This window comes from Neovison vison, chromosome 11, assembly GCF_020171115.1.
Source record: "Neovison vison isolate M4711 chromosome 11, ASM_NN_V1, whole genome shotgun sequence".
In the NCBI taxonomy this organism is placed as follows: Eukaryota; Metazoa; Chordata; class Mammalia; order Carnivora; family Mustelidae; genus Neogale; species Neogale vison.
The window spans coordinates 176,244,435-176,264,996 of NC_058101.1; the positions used below are offsets into that span (position 1 = coordinate 176,244,435).

Here is a 20,562-nt window from a genome sequence, read left to right on the forward strand (position 1 = left end):
AGCTTTAGTCATGGTATTAGATTTATTATATTATCAACTGTATCACATTCCTACTAATAACAGAGTTAGTGCATACTAATGATTAGTATGAGATAACTTTAAAAATAAGAAATATGTAATATAAAAACTCATAAGTATGTATTTTGTACAAATAATTCATCTGAGGAATTTGATATATAAACATAAATGTATATTATATTTATATTAAAAATCATCTATATGTTCTTATATATCATAACTATTAATATGCAGGTTTTTGAATCCCAGATAATCAGGACTTGCATGTAGTTTTGTTTTTGTTTTTCCATTTTTTCTGTCCATTGAAGATAATTACTCTGGAAGAATAAATAAAAGGGGAAAAGTTACCTCTTTAATCAATCAAGTTAAAAATGACAATTCAACAAAAAGCATGAGGTTACCCTAATTATAAGATAGAGTTCTATCATGTGATTTATTCATAACCAACTTCTGAACACACAAATGCTAAAGGATTAGATATTATTAGAAAAAATTTAAAAGATTACAGTGCAAAGAAGTTTTAAAATGGCAAATTAAAAAGTCATTTATAGTTTACTGTGCCTATGATCTAGTTTTCAATATTGAAAAATATTTTCCAATTCAATATTATTATATGTAGCTATATGACTATCATCATTAATATATATTTATATTATTTACATTTATCTGATACATTAAATTTTCTCTATCTCTGTCTCAACCCCTAAACTATTTTATACTCACTGTGATATGATGGATTTGGTTTTCCTGGTTACTCTTTAGGTTCACTCTCACTTTCAAGTTGCCTATATGTTTCAAAATAAATATAATCATTTAAAATTATATTTTCTTTGTTCTACAAAACTCTGTATACACCATCAATATTGAAACAGCTTTGAAATCCTATTTAGGATCTGATACTCTGAGACCAGCTACTTCTTGAGAATATCTTGCCACTGAGAACACTTCTCAACTAATAATCCTAACATGAGAAAAAACAGTAATACATGTTTACCTAAAAATGATTTCATAATTTCAATATTTGTAAAAAGTTAAATAGACTTAAGCTTTCTCGTGATTCACCTTCTGCCATATTTATTACTACTAATTTTACTAGCTTTTCCCCTCAAGATATGTTATCAGTTTTTCCATAATACAGTCATCCAACATATGAATATTCCTTTAATGTTGAATTATGTTAACTATTTCACACACATTATTTCAGCAATTTTACATAAATTTATCAAAACATTTCTATGAATGTATTCCCTTTTGGTATTATCTTATCAATTTTAATATTTTAATAAAATTTACTTATATTAAATAAAATGAAAAGCACAGATATAAAAATCAAAGACAAAAATTATTTTGTAGCAATTTCCCTGAAGTAAGCTGATTTTAATATTATTTTTATTTTGAAGCAAATTTTCAGATATTTCTAAGGTCTTTTAATGAAAACTAATGAAAAACTATTTGTTCTATTTTTCAGAAGGTTAGCTTTGACTACAAACTAGATTTTTCAGTCTATTATTTATTGATTTTTAAATTTTTCTATCTCTAGTTGCCTCTCAAACTATTTAACTGCCTGAAAGACTATTTTTTAAGATTTCTGCTTTCTTTTAATAAGATATTCATAAGAGGGGTGCCTGGGTGGCTCAGTGGGTTAAAGCCTCTGCCTTTGGTTTCTGTCATGGTCTCAGGGTCCTGGGATCAAGCCCTGCATTGGGCTCTCTGCTCAGCAGGGAGCCTGCTTCCTCCTCTCTTTCTGCCTGCCTCTCTCCTACTTGTCATCTCTCTCTCTGTCAAATAAATAAATACAAATTTTAAAAAAATTCATAAAATACTTTGAAACATAAAAATATTAAAGAATAAAGTAATAATGTTTATATATATTTAATAGTTAAGATCAAAAATAAATGGGGGTAAACATTAACTAAAAGTCATTTCCACTTAATTTTACCCAAACAGAATTAGTTATAAGATTAAAGTTAAAATGGCTGACTTTTAATATATTATTATATTTTAATATAAATATAAATTTAAATTTTTCTCCCTAATTTTGAGTTATTAGTTATATCATGATGCTTTTATTAATAAGACATATATATGCCAACAAATTATAAAAGTAATAAATCTTAAATATTAAATCATATGAAATATGAAATCAATATACTCATCACTAGTATACTCCTCAGTTTTCCATTTTTTCCTTTGGAAATAAACTTTTACCAGGGTGATAATCAGTACACAGAGAATAATGAAAAAGGGAATAAGTAAGAAAAATGGCCATCTGGTAGGTTTAGGATGGTAAATATCCTCAATGTAGCTTCTTTCTAGGAGAGAAAACATCAGTGATTTAAAAACAATTACTAGGAATATAATAAAGACATTTCTGTATTTTAATATGACTATTAACATATGAAATTTTAACTCTTTTATAATTGTATAATTAACAAGTTTTTAAATAAAGTAGATAAGTTGACAGCATAAGTGCCCTCCAAAATATTTCTAACTTCCATAATATTCCTTTGCTTCATTATTAAGTTTTTATTTCACAGTTTCTTTTCAGAATAGTTTGATAATATAGATGAAAAGAAAGTGTGACCTCTGTAAAGAACACCTTTTCTCAATACCCTATTTTTAGTAAATACTGTACATGTTATAACATTTTCATGAGGTCCAAATTGCCTTTCATGTCTTGTATTGATATGTATTTTCATGTCTTATCTAAGAAATTATTGCTTATTTTAAGGTCATATGGACATTTCTCTGCTTCTTTCAAGAAGATATATAGTTTTCATTTATATGTTAAGATTTATGATTATTTCTTATAAACTGTTAAGTTGAAATTTTAAGTGTCATTTGATCTTATTTGGATATTTAATTCTTACAGTACAATGTTTTGAACTGATTTCCTCCTTCATTGAACTACCTATATTTTCCTTGAAAAACTGATTAGCCATAAAGCAATAGATATAATTACCAATGCCACATTAAATATAATCTATAATATACAATCTCTATATATATATAATCTCTATATAATCTCTATATGTACATACTATATAATAAAGTAAATGCAATATAAACCAAATGGACAAAGATGTCCCTCTTGTTCTTTTTCTGGGATTTTTTTTCTATTCTGACACTTTTTGCAAATATTTTAGAATCAAGTTGTTAATATATAAAAAGTTGCATCGTTTTATGATTGGGTTTTTTAATCTATAAATTTTATTAGAATTGACATCTTAGCAATAGTAAATCTTCCAATAGGTAAACATGACATATTTCTCCACTTATTTTGTTTCATTTAACATGTTTGCATTTCTGTTTTAGTTTCAGTGTAAAGGTATTAGACATGCTTTGTTAAATTTATCCCTAAAATTTTATTTTAATAGTACTGTAAATGGTACTAATTTTAAGTTGATTTCCATTTATTGCTGCTATTATATAGCAATACTACTGACTTGTTTTTCTTTGTTTCAAGTTTTTATTTAAAGTCTTGTTAGTTGGGGTGCCTAGGTGGCTCAGTGGTTTAAGCCTCTGCCTTAAGCTCAGGTCATGATCTCAGGGTCCTGGGATGGAGCCCCATATCAGGCTCTCGGTTCAGCAGGGAGCCTGCTTCCCCCTCTCCCTCTGCCTGCCTCTGTTTGCTTGTGGTCTCTCTCTCTCTCTCTCTCGTCAAATAAATAAATAAATTAAATATTTAAAAAAAAATTCTTTAAAAAATAAAGTCTAATTAGTTAACATATAGCATAATAGTGGCTTCAGTAGAAGAATTTAGTGATTTGTCAATCATATATAATACCCAGTGCTCAACACAAGTGCCATCCTTAGTACCCATAACCCATTTAAACCATCCTCTGCCCACCTTCCCTCTAGTAACCTTCATTTTTATTCTCTATAATTAAGAATCTCTTTTAAAAAGTCTCTTAGGGTTTTCCTTTTATTTCCTCCCTTTCCCCTGTATTCATCTGTTTTGTTTCTTAAATTCCACATAGGAGTAAAATCATATGGTATTTGTCTTTCTCTAATTTATTTCACTTAGCATTTTACACTCTAGTTCCATTCTCCATCCACATCATTGCAAATGGCAAATTTCGTTCTTTTTTAAGGCTGAGTAATATTTACTTATCTATCTATATCATCTATCTATCATCTATCTATATCTAGCTAGCTAGCTATCATCTATCTCTCTACCTAATCTCACATCTTTGATCTATAACTATCTTCTTTCTATCATCTATCATCTATCTTATCTATCATGTATCTAATCTCACATCTTCTTTATTCATTTATCAATTGATGGACACTAGGTTTCTTTCTATAATTTTTGTAGATAATTATAAATATTTTTGTAGATAATACTGCTATAAATCTCAGGGTCCGTGTGTCTCTTCAAATCAGTGTTTGTGACCTTTGGGTAAATACCTAGTAGTGCAATTCTGGGTCATAGGGTAGTTCTAACTTGCAATTTTTGAGGAAACTCCATATTGTTTTCCAGAGTGGCTGCACCAATTTGCAACCCCACCAATAGTGTAAAAGGGTTTCCCTTTCTCCACATTCTCAGCATCTGTTGTTTCCTGTGTTGCCACTTTTAGCCATTCTGACAGGTGTGATGTGATATCTCATTGTAATTTGATTTGTATTTCCCTGATGATAAGTGATATGGAGCATATTTTCATATGTCTGTTGGCCAACTGTATGTCTTCTTTGGAAAAAATGTCTATTTGTGTTTTCTATCTATTTCTTAACTGGATTATTTGGCATTTGTGTGTTGAGTCTGATAATTTCTTTATATATCTTGGTTATTACTGACTGAAAATTTCCTTTGACCTTTCAAAAGATATTATTTCTAAAAGTGTTTTGCAGATTCCTTAGGATTTTCTATATACTTTAAAACATCTTAGTCTCACTTCATCCTTTCTAATAATCTTTATGCTCCTGATTTCTCCTTTTTTGTTATTGCACTGGCTAGGATTTATGGGAAAATGTTGAATAGGCATAGTGAGAAAATAATTAGTTTCCTCATCTTCAAATTTTTTTTGAAAAAAGAGTGTATTTCATCACAATCTATATTAGCTATGTTTCCTTTTATTTTTTTAAAGATTTTATTTATTTATTTGACAGACAGAGATCACAAGTAGGCAGAGAGTCAGGCAGAGAGAGGAAGGAAGCAGGCTCCCCGCCAAGCAGAGAGCCTGATGCAGGGCTTGATCCCAGTACCCTGAGACCATGACCTGGGCCGAAGGCAGAGGCTTAACCCACTGAGCCACCCAGGTGCCCCACTATGTTTCCTTTTAATTTTTTATCAGAGTAATCAAGTTTACTTCTGTTTGCTGCTTTAAAAAATTCATAAACAGGTGTTGAATTTTTTTGTTAAATGATTTTTATGTATCAAGTGAGAAAGCCATATACTTTTTTAAAAATAATTTTGTTGACTTGGTTGCACTGATTGACTTTCTAGTGATTAAGGAGACTTGCATTTCTAAGATAAAGTCCAACTAATTTGGATTACTATCCTTTTAATATAGATAGGTATAGAAGATGAGCTAATATTTTGTTAGGAATGTTTACATCTATGTTTATGAAAGATACTGTTCTGTGATTTCTCTGTGTTAACTTCCTTGTATGATTCCTCATACGATTAGGTGAAGAAGCCCCCTTACTTGTTTTTTTTTTTTTTAAGATTTTAATTACTTAAGAGAGAGAGAGAGAATAAGTGGGTGGGAGGTGAGCAGAGGGAGAGAGAGAAGCAGACTTTCCACTGAGCAGGGAGCCCTATGCTGGTGATCCTAGGACTCTGAGATCACAACCTGAGTCAAAGGCAGAAACTTAACCAACTGAGGAACCCAGCTGACCCCCTACCAGTTTTGGGGGAACCAAGTGGTGGGTATTGGAGAGGGCACGGATTGCATAGAGCACTGGGTGTGGTGCAAAAACAATGAATACTGTTACACTGATAATAAATTTAAAAAAATAAAATGATATTTCTTCCTTGCAAACATTTGTTGGATTTGACCTGTGAAACCATCTATACCAATGTGTGGAGGGAGAGGGGTGTTTAATTCTGTTGGTAGTTACATTTAAAAATCATAAACCCATAGATCAAAGAAGTTTTAATTCTGGTGTCTTGGTTATATCCTTTGATTTATAATTCCTTTTCCAAAAGGAATAGCCATTTTTAAACAACTGAATAGCTTTATCAGCCTTGTTTCTTGCCCATACCTAATTGATACTCAAGTAGCTTATATACTATTTTGGTCACTTTTTGAGTTGATATAAATCCTTTAAAATGTGTGGGTTTCTTGTATGTCAAATAAAAAATATACCCCATTAACCAAAGGCCATGTCCACAAATCCTTTTGAGATAAGCCTTTTTCTGCATAGAACCTTGGTGAGACTGCTATGGGATAACTGACTTAAGATTCTTCATAGTCTTATTCTTTGACAGTTTTTAAAAGCATTCTACTACATCAATTGGAAGACCCTTTGCATAGATTAAGATGTATAAAATGCATCACTACCTTCCTGAGGTTTAAAAAAAAGTGGGGGGGGTGGTAGACGTCTTAAAGGGACACCTGGGTCTCTCAGTCAGTCAAGTATCTGCCTTCAGCTCAGTTCATGATCCCAGGGTACTGGGATTTAGTCCCACATCAGGCTCTTTGCTCAGCAGGAAGCTTGCTTATCTCTGCCTGCTGCTCCCCCTGATTGTGTTTTCTTTCTCTCTCTCTGACAAATAAATAAAATTAAAAATATATATATAAATATTAATAAATATAAAAAATAAATAATTTTTAAAGGGTCTTACAGTCATGTGCTTGATTTAATTTTTTAGGTCAAATTTTACTTTTCAATATCTCAAATTTAGTTTTTAGCCATTTCTTATAATAAGAATGTTTTGTTGGAAGAGAGTCCAGGGATAAGAATATTTCATTTTCAAACTAAATCCAAATGAAACCAAAAAACCCCCAAATCCTGTCTTTGTGTTTGATCTACATTGTACTTGAAAATTGAAGTATTTTTCATCAATTATTACTGTCTTCTCATGTTTTATCATAGGTTACTTAAATCACATTGTGGAAATCTTTACAATCTACCTGAAAATCTTGCTGACCAGAACCAGTGAATTCTACTTTCCACATTACCACAGGCAGCTATGATGACAAACAATTTACCACTTCATAATAAATGTCCCTATTTCTCCAACATGTTTTTAAGTTGTCTTTCGATTGCTCACCCACAGTCTTTTCAAGACAATTTCAACAATATACTAAAAGTCTTCAACAGTTTCCTAGAGGTTTTTCTACCTTCTGCGCAACATTCAGTTCCAAAGCTAATGCCTTAATGTCTTAGATTCTTTTTATGTAAATAAAAAACCCCATCTGATTATCAAATTGTTTTCTATTACACACACACACACACGCATACAAAGATGTTTTCATATATATAAAATATACAGAGAGAAAGATGTAAGACATGCAGGAAACTTCTTAGTAATGTAGTAATTTATATTTTTAAGATTTTATTTATTTATTTGTCAGAGAGAGAGCACAAGCAAGGGGAGTGGCAAGCAGAGGGAGAAGTAGGCAGAGGGAGAAGAGGGCTCCTACTGAGCAGGGAAACCCATGGGGGACTCGATCATGACCTGAGTCAAAGGCAGACACTTAACAAACTGAAACACCCAGGCATCCCCAAATATAGTACTTTAAAATGATCATTTACTTTTGTCCATTTTGTTCATTTTGTGTGTCATGAATTTGGGTAATTTGCATTTTGTGTCTCAGTGTAATCAAATTTCAAATTGGGAAGATGATTTTCAACAGATGAGTGTTCCAATAATGAGAGTTACAAGAATTAGTATTCTAAAAGACCCAGTCAGAATCTCACTTCTGTACTTTTTGTGGATCAATAACATCACTAAGGTCAAACTGAAATGATATGTGTGTGCTCAAAATATGCTTTAATTATCCTAAATTTAAGTTTTCATATGTAGTCTGGCCCTAAGTATTGTTGGATATGCTGGGTTGCTCTAAAACCCAATTCTCTTTGGACCTAAAAAAAAAAAAAAAAAAAAAAAAAAGTAGGAAACTACTTCAGACTTTAGATATATTTGGCCAACAGGAATAACTGGATAACATTTGGAAAGTCAGAATAATGGAATACTCATGATATTTATCCCCCTGCCTCCGCAGCATCTCCCATGGTGGCTGCATATATTCTATACCTCTACCTCATGCTGGACAGTACCTCTCCCTATGATTTAGATCCTAGTATGTATCCCCGACCATAGTTACATGTCATGAAGGTACCTCAGATTCTGGTTCTAATAATACTACCTCTTCCCATTTTTTTTCTAGGCCTGAGGAAGTAGTAGTGGATTCCTGTGTTGCCTCAAGATTCTCTGAAGGGCTTTCAATTCTGCTATTATGTGTTAGCTAACTAAGCCTTATATTGAATTCCTTCTGTGTGAAGGACTAAAGTCATTTCTATTTTACTGGCTGGGCCTTTACTGATATATCTTATTTATAATATATGTTACATATGTTATATTACTCTCTACAGTAAAACTTAAGTTAGCTAAAATGTCTTATTATTTGATGTCCATACATAATTTAGATATAGATTGGCAGGCAAATAAATAAATTATTTTATTAAATTTAATAAATTAAAATAGTTTTAGTTATATTTTCAGTTTGCTATTAATACTTACCAGAAGAGAAACCACCAAGTACACCTCGAAAATTACCACTGTCAATACTCCCACCAATCCATTTGTCAGAAATAGTTTGGCAATAAGGAGGTAAATATTTGGGGTTACAATGACAGTTCTTTTTATTATTGCATATCTGAAACCAGGAGAAATATCACCTTATGAGATAGGTTGCTATAATTATTTGTGTTCCAGTAGAATTTTAAAAATAATACTTAGGTAAAATAAGGCCAATCTTGTTATGTGGTTTATGAGTATATAAATCTGTGTGTGTGTGCACGCGTGCACACAAGATATTGTGTTTACATTCTAGTATTATTCTCAATGATTTATATTCTCACATCATATTACTGGTACTTACTCCTTGTTCATTGCATTTTTTTGGAGTACAGTCATAATTCAAGTATGCAGCATCTACACATTCTTTATTCCTACAAACCTAAAATGAAAATAAGCCAAAATAGATTAACATATGAAATAATATCTGTATTTGTCATTTCACTAAAAGAATTTTATATTATTCTGACATAAGAGACATTCATTTAGCAATAAGTGTTAATACACTAAGTGATCATTTTATAGTGCTACTGTGTTTCCAGCACTAGATGAGACTCTGATTATCTGATAGTAAAGAAAACAACAAAAGTATCCTCCCTTCTTATACTGGGATAAAATGTATGGACATCAAATAAATAAAAGTGAAGATAAATATTCACAAATACTGTAATAAAAATGCTTTAATGAAAAAATAAAGAACAGGTAATTTATCTTATATGTGAGAAAAGTTTTAACCTCCTCATCAAGTCTGGATGTTGAACATGACTTAATCAAGACTAGAAATGAGGGGTACCTGACTAGCACAGTTTATTAACGGTCTGACTCTTGGTTTCAGCTCAGGTCTGATCTCAGAGTTATGAGATCAAGCCCTGCATCAGCCTTCACACTCAGCATGGAGTCTGCTTAAGTTTCTCTCTGTCTTTCTCTCTGCCCCTCCCCACTAAATAAATAAACAAATAATATCTTTTAAAAAAAGAATAGGAGTGAAAGACAAAGTACTTATAGGAAAAGAAATAATATTTAAAATTACTCTACACTGAAATATAGTGTAGAAATTTGAAAAATGTTAACAAGAGTGTAGCTGCTACACAAAGACTAGCCATTCAATCATTAATTCACTATATAATTGAGTCCTAAAAATGCCTGCCCTGAAAACACACCAGTAAACAAAAAAAAATCATATTTATATCACAACAAAAGATATAAAAATACACAAAAAGGTCAAATGTGATGTGATAAAAATTGTTATGACAGAACTGTGTGAGACCCTACGTTCTTAAGAGGAAAGTCAGCCTTGTGCTCGCTTCGGCAGCACATATACTAAAAAAAAGAGGAAAGTCAGCCTATAACTTACAAACAATTGGTTGTATTTAGAGATTTTATTGGAAGATGGGAAGCCGATATAGTAGGTTTTGGAAATGAGGATGGAAAGGACAAGAGAAAATGTAGAGACAAATTAAGAAACCATTGTAGTGGCATAGTAGTCCAGGAAAACGATAATCATAGAGTGAAACTGAGTGGATGTGGTGGAAGGAAAATCCATGGTTGTATTTGAGATATAGAAATTTAATACACTGAATTATAATTTTAATTATAATTATATACTGAATTATAATTATTATTACTATGTTATAATTATGTAATACACTGGATTTTATGTGAAGCATGAGAAGAAAGACAGCTCAATGACAGCAAGATTTCTGGTTTATCTAACACTCTTGGTGGTGGTACAATCAAATGAGGTAGGGAAAGCTAAGCAGAAATCTTGAAAGTATAGTAATTATTTTTTGAAATTTCTTCCCACTTCTTTCAACTATACTTCATATTTAAAAAAGAAAAAGACTAAAAATGTATTGCCTTCATGGAAAGGCGCTAAGTGACATGGTAAACGAGAGAACATGTAATTGGTAATATTGTTTTTGTAAAAATGTTTTCTAAGTAATATTGTCAATATTTCTTTTGTATTCTTTCCTCTTGAAAATATATGACCATCCTATAAAATTTTTTAAGGTTTTATTTATTCGCTTATTTTATACATGGGGGAATCTGCAGAGGGAGAGAGATAGGGACCTCTATGCTCAGTGCAGAGCCCAATGTGGGGTTCAATCTCATGATACTGAGATCATGACCTGAGCCAAAACCAAGAGTCAGATGCTTAACTGACTGAGCCACCCAGGCACTGCCAATAATATACTAATTGTTAAAGCCAGAGAATGAATCTGCTCAAATAGATTTTGCTAAACATTACTAAATATGGAAAAATATATCATTAAAGGTGTTTGATGATTTTGGCAACCCATACTTCTGTTTAAGACTTGGATATATACCAATGATAAATACATGGCCGTGTTATTCTGAAGGGTTGTGGTAATAGTATAAAAGTTCTGTTCTGAATACAGACTAGTGTTGCTATAGTTAAAAATACATGTATTCTGTTAAAATGATGCCTTAACATCTAACTAGCACTTGGACAAAGAAGTTAAATATATAATTTGTAGACCTGCTGTCCAGAGGAAGGTACACTTAACTCTCAGAACCATTAAATAAATTCTATGAACCAGTGAGGAAAAAAGTTGAGAAGAGATTGATGGTATTATGAGTATTCTGTTTCTGCAATGGAGTTTTTTTCATTTGTTTGAACATGTTTAACTTCAGTTGTACCATTCATAAAAGCTAGGGAAAGACATTTTCCAAAGTGGGGAGCTAGCTACAAAACCACAGAAGTTATTTATCGCCATTTAATAATAATATAAAGAAAACAATGGCTCTTCACCAAAGTCTATTGAAACAGATTTTTAAAAATTTGGCTGGAGATAAAAAAATGATGCAGCTTCTTATACCTCTCACTATGGTAGAAAAGATTCTATTGAAGTCTTCATGTATAGAGAACTTAAAATAAGGCATTTTCTGGTACACATGCTCTTTAAAAAATTATGTACACATGTTCTTTTAAAAAAATATGGCTGTACCAGAGACAAAGTAAAAATTATTTTTAGGTTCACAAAATACAAGATGATGTGATTCCATGAAACTAACCAAAATTGAAGCCAGTATTCCTCCACTGGTCATCAGTGACCAATCACATAGGCTTTATTTTTTTTTTTAATCACATAGACTTTAAATGATCATATTTACCCTACACCAGTGACAGAATGACAAGAATTTACCAAATATTGAAAAAATAATCTGGGGAGTGGCATCAATAAAATGGTGCACTGAGAAGTCCCAAGCTCTTATTCTCCCTTGGAGATATTTTTTAGAAGAAGAAGAAAAAAAGCTGGCTAAGATAACCAATGGGAACTCTAGAAAAACAATGGTCTACCGCAACCAAGAAAACGCCCAATCAAGAAATAAACACATTCAAAATGGTAGAAAAATGTGTGGTATTTTTTATCAAATTTGCCCCACTCCTTACCCAGCATGACACAATCTTGGTCTGGAGGAGGAAACTGCTGAGTTCACAATAATTTCCTTTGAATTGAAGGGATCAGAGGAAACCTTACTTTCAATATTATTATTTACCTGGGAGCTGCCTGAAGGACTGGTCTCTGTTCCACCTAACTTAAATCTCAAATAGGGAGAAACAATAAACACTGCTCAGGAAAGCTGCAAGGGGACTAAGACTTTCAGACAGACACCTGGAGCAAAACATTATGGGTAAAGACATACAATAGACCATCTAAAGCCCCAGAGAGAGGCTGGCATGAGACTATTTGGAAAAATAGACATTTGAAAGCATCCATGTATGTGAAAATTTGAAAAAGCCACAGGGAGGCTTAGGAAAAAAAAATAATCACAAAAGTTCTGAGAAGAACACAAACTTTCTTCTCAGAGTGATCCCAGGCTCAGAGCACACCCAACTGCCCCAGCACAGAGCCGTCTGTAAACACTAGAAGTGTCTGTTTTTTCAAATGTCCAATTTCAACAAAAAATCAAAAGGTAGAAAAAGAAACAGGAAAACATGCCCCAATCAAAGGAAGAAAATGAAGTGATAGAAATTTATTTTTAAATAACCACATTAAAGGGGTCCTTGGGTGGCTGAGTTGGTTAAGCATCTGACTCTTGATTTAGGCTCAGATCATAATTTCATGGTTCTGAGATCAAGCTCTGCATCATGCACTGCATAAAGTTCTGGGCTCCAAGCTCAGAGTAGAGCTTGCTTAAAATTCTCTCTCTCCCTCTCCCTCTGCCCCTCCCCACCACTTGTGCTCTCTGTCTCTAAAAAAATTAAAATAAAATAACCAAACTAAATATGCTGCAATGCTAAATAAAAATTTGGATTAAGAATGAAAAAAGATCAGAAAAATTGTATATGAACAAAATGAGAATATCAACAGAGATAGCAATTATAAATAGCAACCCAAAAATTATGATGCTGAAACATATAACAACTAAATTTAAAAATTCACTATATAGGTCAACAACAAATTTTGGTTGACAGAAGAATCAGTGATTTGGAGAGAGGGTATTTTAAATTTTGGAGTATTAGATGCAGAAAGGAAAAAAGGACAAGGAAAAATGAACAAAGCCAAAAGGACTTATGAAATACCATCAGGCAAATCAAAATAAATATTATGGGAGTCCCTGAAGTATATGAGGAAAAAAAAAAAGGGTCAGGGAGATTATTTGAAGAAATGATGGTTTAAAATTCCCCATGTTTGAAGAATAACATGGATCTACAAGTTTTAGGAAACCACTGAATTCCAATAAGACAAATGAATACAGTCTCACACCAAAACACATTACAATAAAACTCAAATGACAGTGAAAAAAAGAGAATCTTAAAAACAGCAAGTGAAAATGAATCACCATGTACAAGGAATCCTAAACAAGATTACAGCAGATTCTTCAGTAAAAACCTTCTGCTGATAGGTTGGAATTGCTAAATGGAAAAAAAAAAAAAAGCCCTAATAACTGAGAATTCTATATCCAACAAAACTGTCCGGAATTTGATAGGGAAACATTCTCAGATTAAAAAGAAACAAATTTTTAAAAGTTGAGGTATTTAATACCATTAAGAACTTGTAAAAAAAAATATTAAAGAGAATACTTCAGGGTAAATAAAAGTTTGCTGGTCTATAATTAGAATTTATATAGAGAAATAAAGGTCTATGGTAAAAAATAAATGGTGAAATTATAAAAATTGGTATTGGGGCACCTGGGTGGCTCAGTGGATTAAGCCTCTGCCTTCAGCTCAGGTCATGATCTCAGGGTCCTGGGATTGAGCCCCGCATCGGACTCTATGCTCAGCAGGGAGTCTTCTTCCCCTCCTCTCTGTCTGCCTCTCTGCCTACTTGTGATCTCTCTCCCTCTGTCAAATAAATAAATAAAATATTTTAAAAAAATTGGTATTATTGTAATTTTCATTTATAACTCAATTTTGAAAACTTCTGTGAGATTCAAAATATAAATTCATAAAATTAAATAATAATAAATTTATGTTAATGGATACACAGTGTGCAAAATATAATTTTTGAGTGTGGAAGGCAAGGCTGTATAAGAGTGGAGGTTTGTGTGTACTTGAAGTTAATTTGGTATCAATTCAAATTAGATTGTTAAGCTTTAGGATGTTGTATGTAATCCCATGATAACAACAAAGAAAATTTCTATAGAATATGCACAAATGAAAATAAGAGAATCAAAATGTGTCACTACAAAACATGAACTAAACAAAACAAAGTGGTATAGGGTATATGAGGTAGAAAAAAGCTATAAGAAATTAAAAAAAAAACAAATATTAAAATGACAAACTAAGTCCTTCTCTATCACTAATTACATTAATGTTAATGTAATTTCCCAATCAAATACCATAGATTGGCAGAATGAATAACATTGCACAACTATATGCTAAAAAAGACTGTTTCTGAAGGAAACACACTTGATAAATGACACAAATATGTTGAAACTGAAAGAATGGAAAAATATATTCCACATAAATAGTAACAAAAAGGAATGGAAATAGCTGTTAAAATAAATCTTAAACTACCATTACAAGAAACATAAAAGTATATTCTAGATTAAGTGATCCACTCACCAGAAAACATACAGATTATAAACTGTATGTACCAAACATCAAAACTCCAAAATATATGACACAGACAGATTTACTGTGAGAAATAGGTCTACAATAATAACCTTCATACCCCACCTTTGAAAAGAATAAGGCAGAAGATTAATAAGAAAATAAAGGATTTAAACAATAACGTTATACCAATTGGACATAATAAGACACATAGAATGCTCCTTGAAACAGCAAAATATACGTCAGTCTCAACTGCACATAGACATTGCATATATTAGCCCACATTTTAGTCATAAAAAAGTCTTAATAAATTTAGAAGTTTGAAATGATACAAAGTTTTTTTTTCTGATTAAAGTGAAACTACAAATTAAAAGCAGAAGGAACACTGGAAAAATGACAAATATGTGGAAACTATCACATTTTAAATAAAAAAAATTGGTTAACAAAAAGACAAGAGAAATTTAAAATATTCCCAAACAAATGAAAAAAAAATACAATACAGCAGATTTATGAGATGTAGGAAAATGGTGCTAATAGTCATTTTTAACTATAAATCAACATCTAAAATGAAACATTTTAAATCAACAACTTAAACTTGCACCATCAATAAATAAATTAATTAATAAACCCAAAGGTAGCAGAAGGAAGAAAATAGTAAAGATTAGAACAGAGACCAAAGAAAGAATAGAAAAAAACAGAGAATAAAAAATTGAGGACCAACAAAATTGAAAAAAAATTTACTTAAAATGACTAAAATAAAGAAAGAATATTCAAATAATTAAATTAAATTACAAATGAAACTGGGAACACTGCTATCAATTTTACAGAAATAACAAGCTGTATAAGATAAAAAACTGACACTAGCCCTTTATCTGATATGTCCAAAATCTATAAAGAATTTAGCAAACTCAACACCCAAAGAACAAATAATCCAATCAAGAAATGGGCAGAGGACATGAACAGACATTTCTGCCAAGAAGACATCCAGATGGCCAACAGACACATGAAAAAGTGCTCCATATCACTCAGCATCAGGGAAATACAAATCAAAACCACAATGAGATATCACCTCACACCAGTCAGAATGGCTAAAATTAACAAGTCAGGAAATGACAGACGCTGGCCAGGATGCAGAGAAAGGGGAGCCCTCCTACACTGTTGGTGGGAATACAAACTGGTGCAACCACTCTGGAAAACAGCATGGAGGTTCCTCAAAATGTTGAAAACAGAACTGCCCTATGACCCAGCAATTGCACTACTGGGTATTTACCCTAAAGATACAAACGTAGTGATCCAAAGGGGCACGTGCACCCGAATGTTTATAGCAGTAATGTCCACAATAGCCAAACTATGGAAAGAACCTAGATGTCCATCAACAGATGAATGGATAAAAAAGAAGTGGTATATATACACAATGGAATACTATGCAGCCATCAAAAGAAATGAAATCTTGCCATTTGCAACAACGTGGATGGAACTAGACCGTATCATGCTTAGCGAAATAAGTCAAGTGGAGAAAGGCAACTATCAATATGATCTCCCTAATATGAGGAAGTGATGATGCAACGTGGGGGCTTAAGGGGGTAGGAGAAGAATAAATGAAACAAGATGGGATCGGGAGGGAGACAAAACATAAGTGACTCTTAGTCTCACAAAACAAACTGAGGATTGCTGGGGGAAGGGGCGTTGAGAGAATGGGGGTGGGGTTATGAACGTTGGGGAGGGTATGTGCTTTGGTGAGTGCTGTGAAGTGTGTAAACCTGGCGATTCACAGACCTGTACCCCTGGGGATAAAAATATATGTTTATAAAAAATTAAAAATTAAAAATTTTTTTAAAAATTTAAAAAAAAATAAAAAAAATTTTAAAAAAAGATGAAAAACTGAAACTGAGAGCTAACATTTAGAAAAACTAATAAAATGAACAAACTTTTAGGAACACCCCATCTACCAACACTGAATCACAAAAAAGTAAAATGTCTGACTAGATCTGTAAATCATAAAGAGATTAAATCAGTAATCACAATCCTTGAAACAAAGAAAATTCCTAGACCAGATACTTTCACTGGTGAATTTTACCAAATATTTACAGAAGAGATAAGTCAATCTTTCTCAAACTCTTCCAGTAAATATAACAATGGGCCCCATACCAAGATGCATTCTCTGAGGCCAGAATTACCCTAAAACATAAACTAAGGACCCCATAATAATGGAAAGTTATAAACAAATATTGATTATGAATATTAATATATGTCCTCACCAAAACACAAGTAAACAGAATTCAACAGATATTTTTAAAAATTGTATATCATGACTACATGGGAATAATTCATGAAATATGAAAATGATTCAACATATAAAAATCAATGTATTACATTGATTACACCACATTAAAGGAATAATAGGGAAAAAACACACAACCATCTCCACTGAAACAGAAAATTTGACAAAATTGAATAACTTTTCATTATTAATAAAATATATAACATATACAGAAGAAAACTCCTTCAATATAGTAAGGACTACCTGTAAAAAATGCATAGCTATACTTCCAGGAAAAATGGCAGAGTAGGAGAATTCTAAGTCTACCACATCCCATGGATACAACTAGATAACACCCACATCTTTGTAAATAACTCCCCAAATGGCCCAAAGACTAGCAGAACAGATTCTTCACATCTAACTGTAGAGAAGAGACCATCTTAGAAAGGATGTGATAGACAGAGATTAGATCCAGAGAAATAGACCTATCAGACTGACCACAGAAGGGAGAGACATTTCAGGTGTGGAGAGAGGAGAGAAACAGACTCACATCAGAAAGCTCAGGCAAGGGGAACTCACACGGGAAAGAGAAATCCCCACAATAGTTGGCTTTGAAAAACAGGGCATAATTTCATAATTTCATCAGTTGGGCTTAACACTTGGAAGTTTAAATATCACTGGAGTTGGCTCTGGGAGAACCAGGAAGGTGAGAGGAAATTTGAGTCCCTGCCCTTAAAGAGATAGCACAACAAACAGCCTTATGAAGATGGAGCATAGAAAGCAGTTTTTAAAATACCTGAGGTATACAAGAGGGAGATTTATTTACTAATCTCAGAGCCTGAGCTGGAGGGGGATCTTTAGAGACTTCTCTAGGAACAACGGAATTGTCAGGCACCATTTCCTGCCTCTGCTCCACAGCCTATACAAACAGACACCTGTGGGAAAACAGTGCATCAACACTAGTTTGCTAGTTTGCTAATGGGTCATCCTGCCCTTTCATTCTCCTGCAGACATGCTCTTTCCAGCCAGGCCTTTTCTCATGTTTCCTTCCATAACAGCCCCACACAAAGCTTGCTCACACCATCCCCTAAAGTCCCCCGCAAACTTGCCCTATCCAGGATGCCCTTGACCAGTGCCTATTCAAAGTAGTACCACAAAACTGGCAGTCTGCAAGTTATCCCAACAGGGGCCAGTGCCTCACCAAAGTGACTTTTACTCTGGGGAGAGAGGAAGATAACCACATATACCGGTCCCATTGCAGCCCCAGCAGTGTGCTGGCGATAGTCATCTGGTCTGACTGCAGGCCCTGCCCACAAAACTTCTCAGGGAAGAACACAGGGAAAAGTGTCCTGCAGTTTGGTATTAACACATCTCTAAGAAGCTCCTGATCTGACCCAGCTCAAGCCTCTGGATTTGCCCCCTAACTGCACAGGGACCAAGCAGTCACCTGCACCGAAGGCAAAAGCAGCTCAGCTATAATAGTAGGGTGTATACAATGAACACAGGAGATACCCTTGATACACCAGTTTCTGATAAATGGGAACATTGCACCTGCAGGGCACTATAGGACCTCTTCTTCATAAGTCCTCTGCTTTCTAAAGCAGGACACATAACTTCCTTTCCTAACATAGAAACAGACACAAAGAGGTGGACAAAATGCAGAGGCAGAAGAATATGTCCCAAATGAAAGGAAAGGACAAAATCACAGCAAGACACATAAATGAAATTGAGAGAATATGTTTGAATGAGATTTTAAGTTAAAGGTCATAAGGATACTTATCAGACTTGAAAAGAGTGGAGGACATCAGTGAAACCCTTGACAAAGAGACAGAAAACATAAAAAAGAACCAATCAGAGATGAAGAACTCAGTAACTGAAATTAAAAATGGGCTAGAGAGGTCTCCTGGGTGGCTCAGTTGGTTAAGTGTCTGCCTTCAGCTCAGGTGATGCTCCCAAAGTCCTGGGATCAAGTCCCACATCCAGCTCACTGCTTAGTGGAAAGCCTGTTTCTCTCTCTCCCTCTGCCTCTCCCCCCCTCTCAACTCTTCTGCTCTCTTTCTCTTTCCGTTCTCAAATAAATAAATAAATAATTTTTAAAAATACACTAGATGGGATAAATAATAGACTATAGGAAGAAGAATGTATCAGAAACCTCGAGAAAAGAGTAATGTAAGTGATCAAGTGAATAAGAGAAAAAATAAGAATAAATTAAAATGGACTTAAGGAACCCAGCAACACCTAAAAGTGAAATCACATTTGCATTATGGGATCCCAGAAAGAGATAACTTGGCAGAAAATGTATTTGAAGAAATAATGGTAGAAAACTTCTTGAATCTAGGGAAGAAAACAAAAATCCATACTCAAGAGGTACAAGAAGTCCCCAACAAAATCAATCTGAGAAGGTCTACACCAAGAGACATGGTGATTAAAATGAGGGGAAAAAAAGTAATGAAGAGAATTTTAAAGATTTTTTTTTTAATTGGTTAGAGAGAGAGAGGGAGCGAGAGCGAGCACAGGCAGACAGAATGGCAGGCAGAGACAGAGGGAGAAGCAGGCTCCCTGCCGAGCAAGGACCCCGATGCGGGACTCGATCCCAGGACGCTGGGATCATGACCTGAGCCAAAGGCAGCTGCTTAACCAACTGAGCTACCCAGGCGTCCCCATGAAGAGAATTTTAAAAGAAACAAGAAAAAAGAATACAATTATATACAAGAGAAACCCCATAAAGCTATCAGTTGATTATTCAGCAGAAACTTTGCAGGCCAGAAGAGAGTGGCATCATATATTCAAAATACTGAAAGAAAAAAAGAAAAAGAAAAAAAAAAGCTGTGACCACACTCTATCTAGCAAGCCTCTCATTCAGAATAGAAAGAGATAAAGAGTTTCCCAGATAAATAAAAGTTAAAGGAATTCATGGTCATTAAACCAGTTCTACAAGAAATGTTAAAGGGGACTCTTTGAGTGGAAAGGAAAAACCACAAGTAGGAATAAGAAAAGTTTAAAGCACAAAAGCAGTAAAAATAAGTATATCTATAAAAATGAGTCAAAATAGGAAGGCAAGTGATGTAATAAGCATTGGGTATTATATAAGATTAATGAATTACCTCTACCTCTGAAACTAATAATGCATTATGTATTAATTAATTGAATTTAAATTTAAAAATAAAATTTTAAAAATGAGTCAAGGGATTCACAAAATAAAAGGATGTAAAGGATGGTACTACATACCTAAAATTTAAAAAGAGTTAAATAATGGGTTCAATCTTAAGCAATCATCAACTTAATATAGACTGGTATATACAGGTTATGCTATATATAAATGTGATAACCATGAATCAAAAACCAGTAATAAAGGTTTATAAAATAAAATCTATCACTAAAAAAAGCCAACAAATCATGAAAGAAGAGACCAAAAAGGAACAGAGAATGACAAAAACAACCATTAAACGAGTAACAAAATGGTAGTAAGTACATAACTATGAATAATTATTTTGAATGTAAATGGACTAAGTG

At 33.1% G+C, this 20,562-nt stretch overlaps 1 protein-coding gene across 1 annotated transcript in view; it reads right to left on the bottom strand.

Moving 5' to 3' along the window:
• Positions 1-215: 215 nt before the first annotated feature.
• The window catches only part of ADAM2 (ADAM metallopeptidase domain 2), a 135,180-nt gene continuing 114,833 nt past the window's right edge, over positions 216-20,562 (bottom strand). The window contains exons 17-21 of the mRNA XM_044268200.1: positions 9,072-9,149; positions 8,711-8,846; positions 2,178-2,330; positions 742-803; positions 216-335 (exon numbers count right to left, since the gene is read on the bottom strand). Coding sequence (XP_044124135.1) covers positions 216-335; positions 742-803; positions 2,178-2,330; positions 8,711-8,846; positions 9,072-9,149 — 549 coding nt within the window. The remainder of the gene's footprint in view (positions 336-741; positions 804-2,177; positions 2,331-8,710; positions 8,847-9,071; positions 9,150-20,562) is intronic.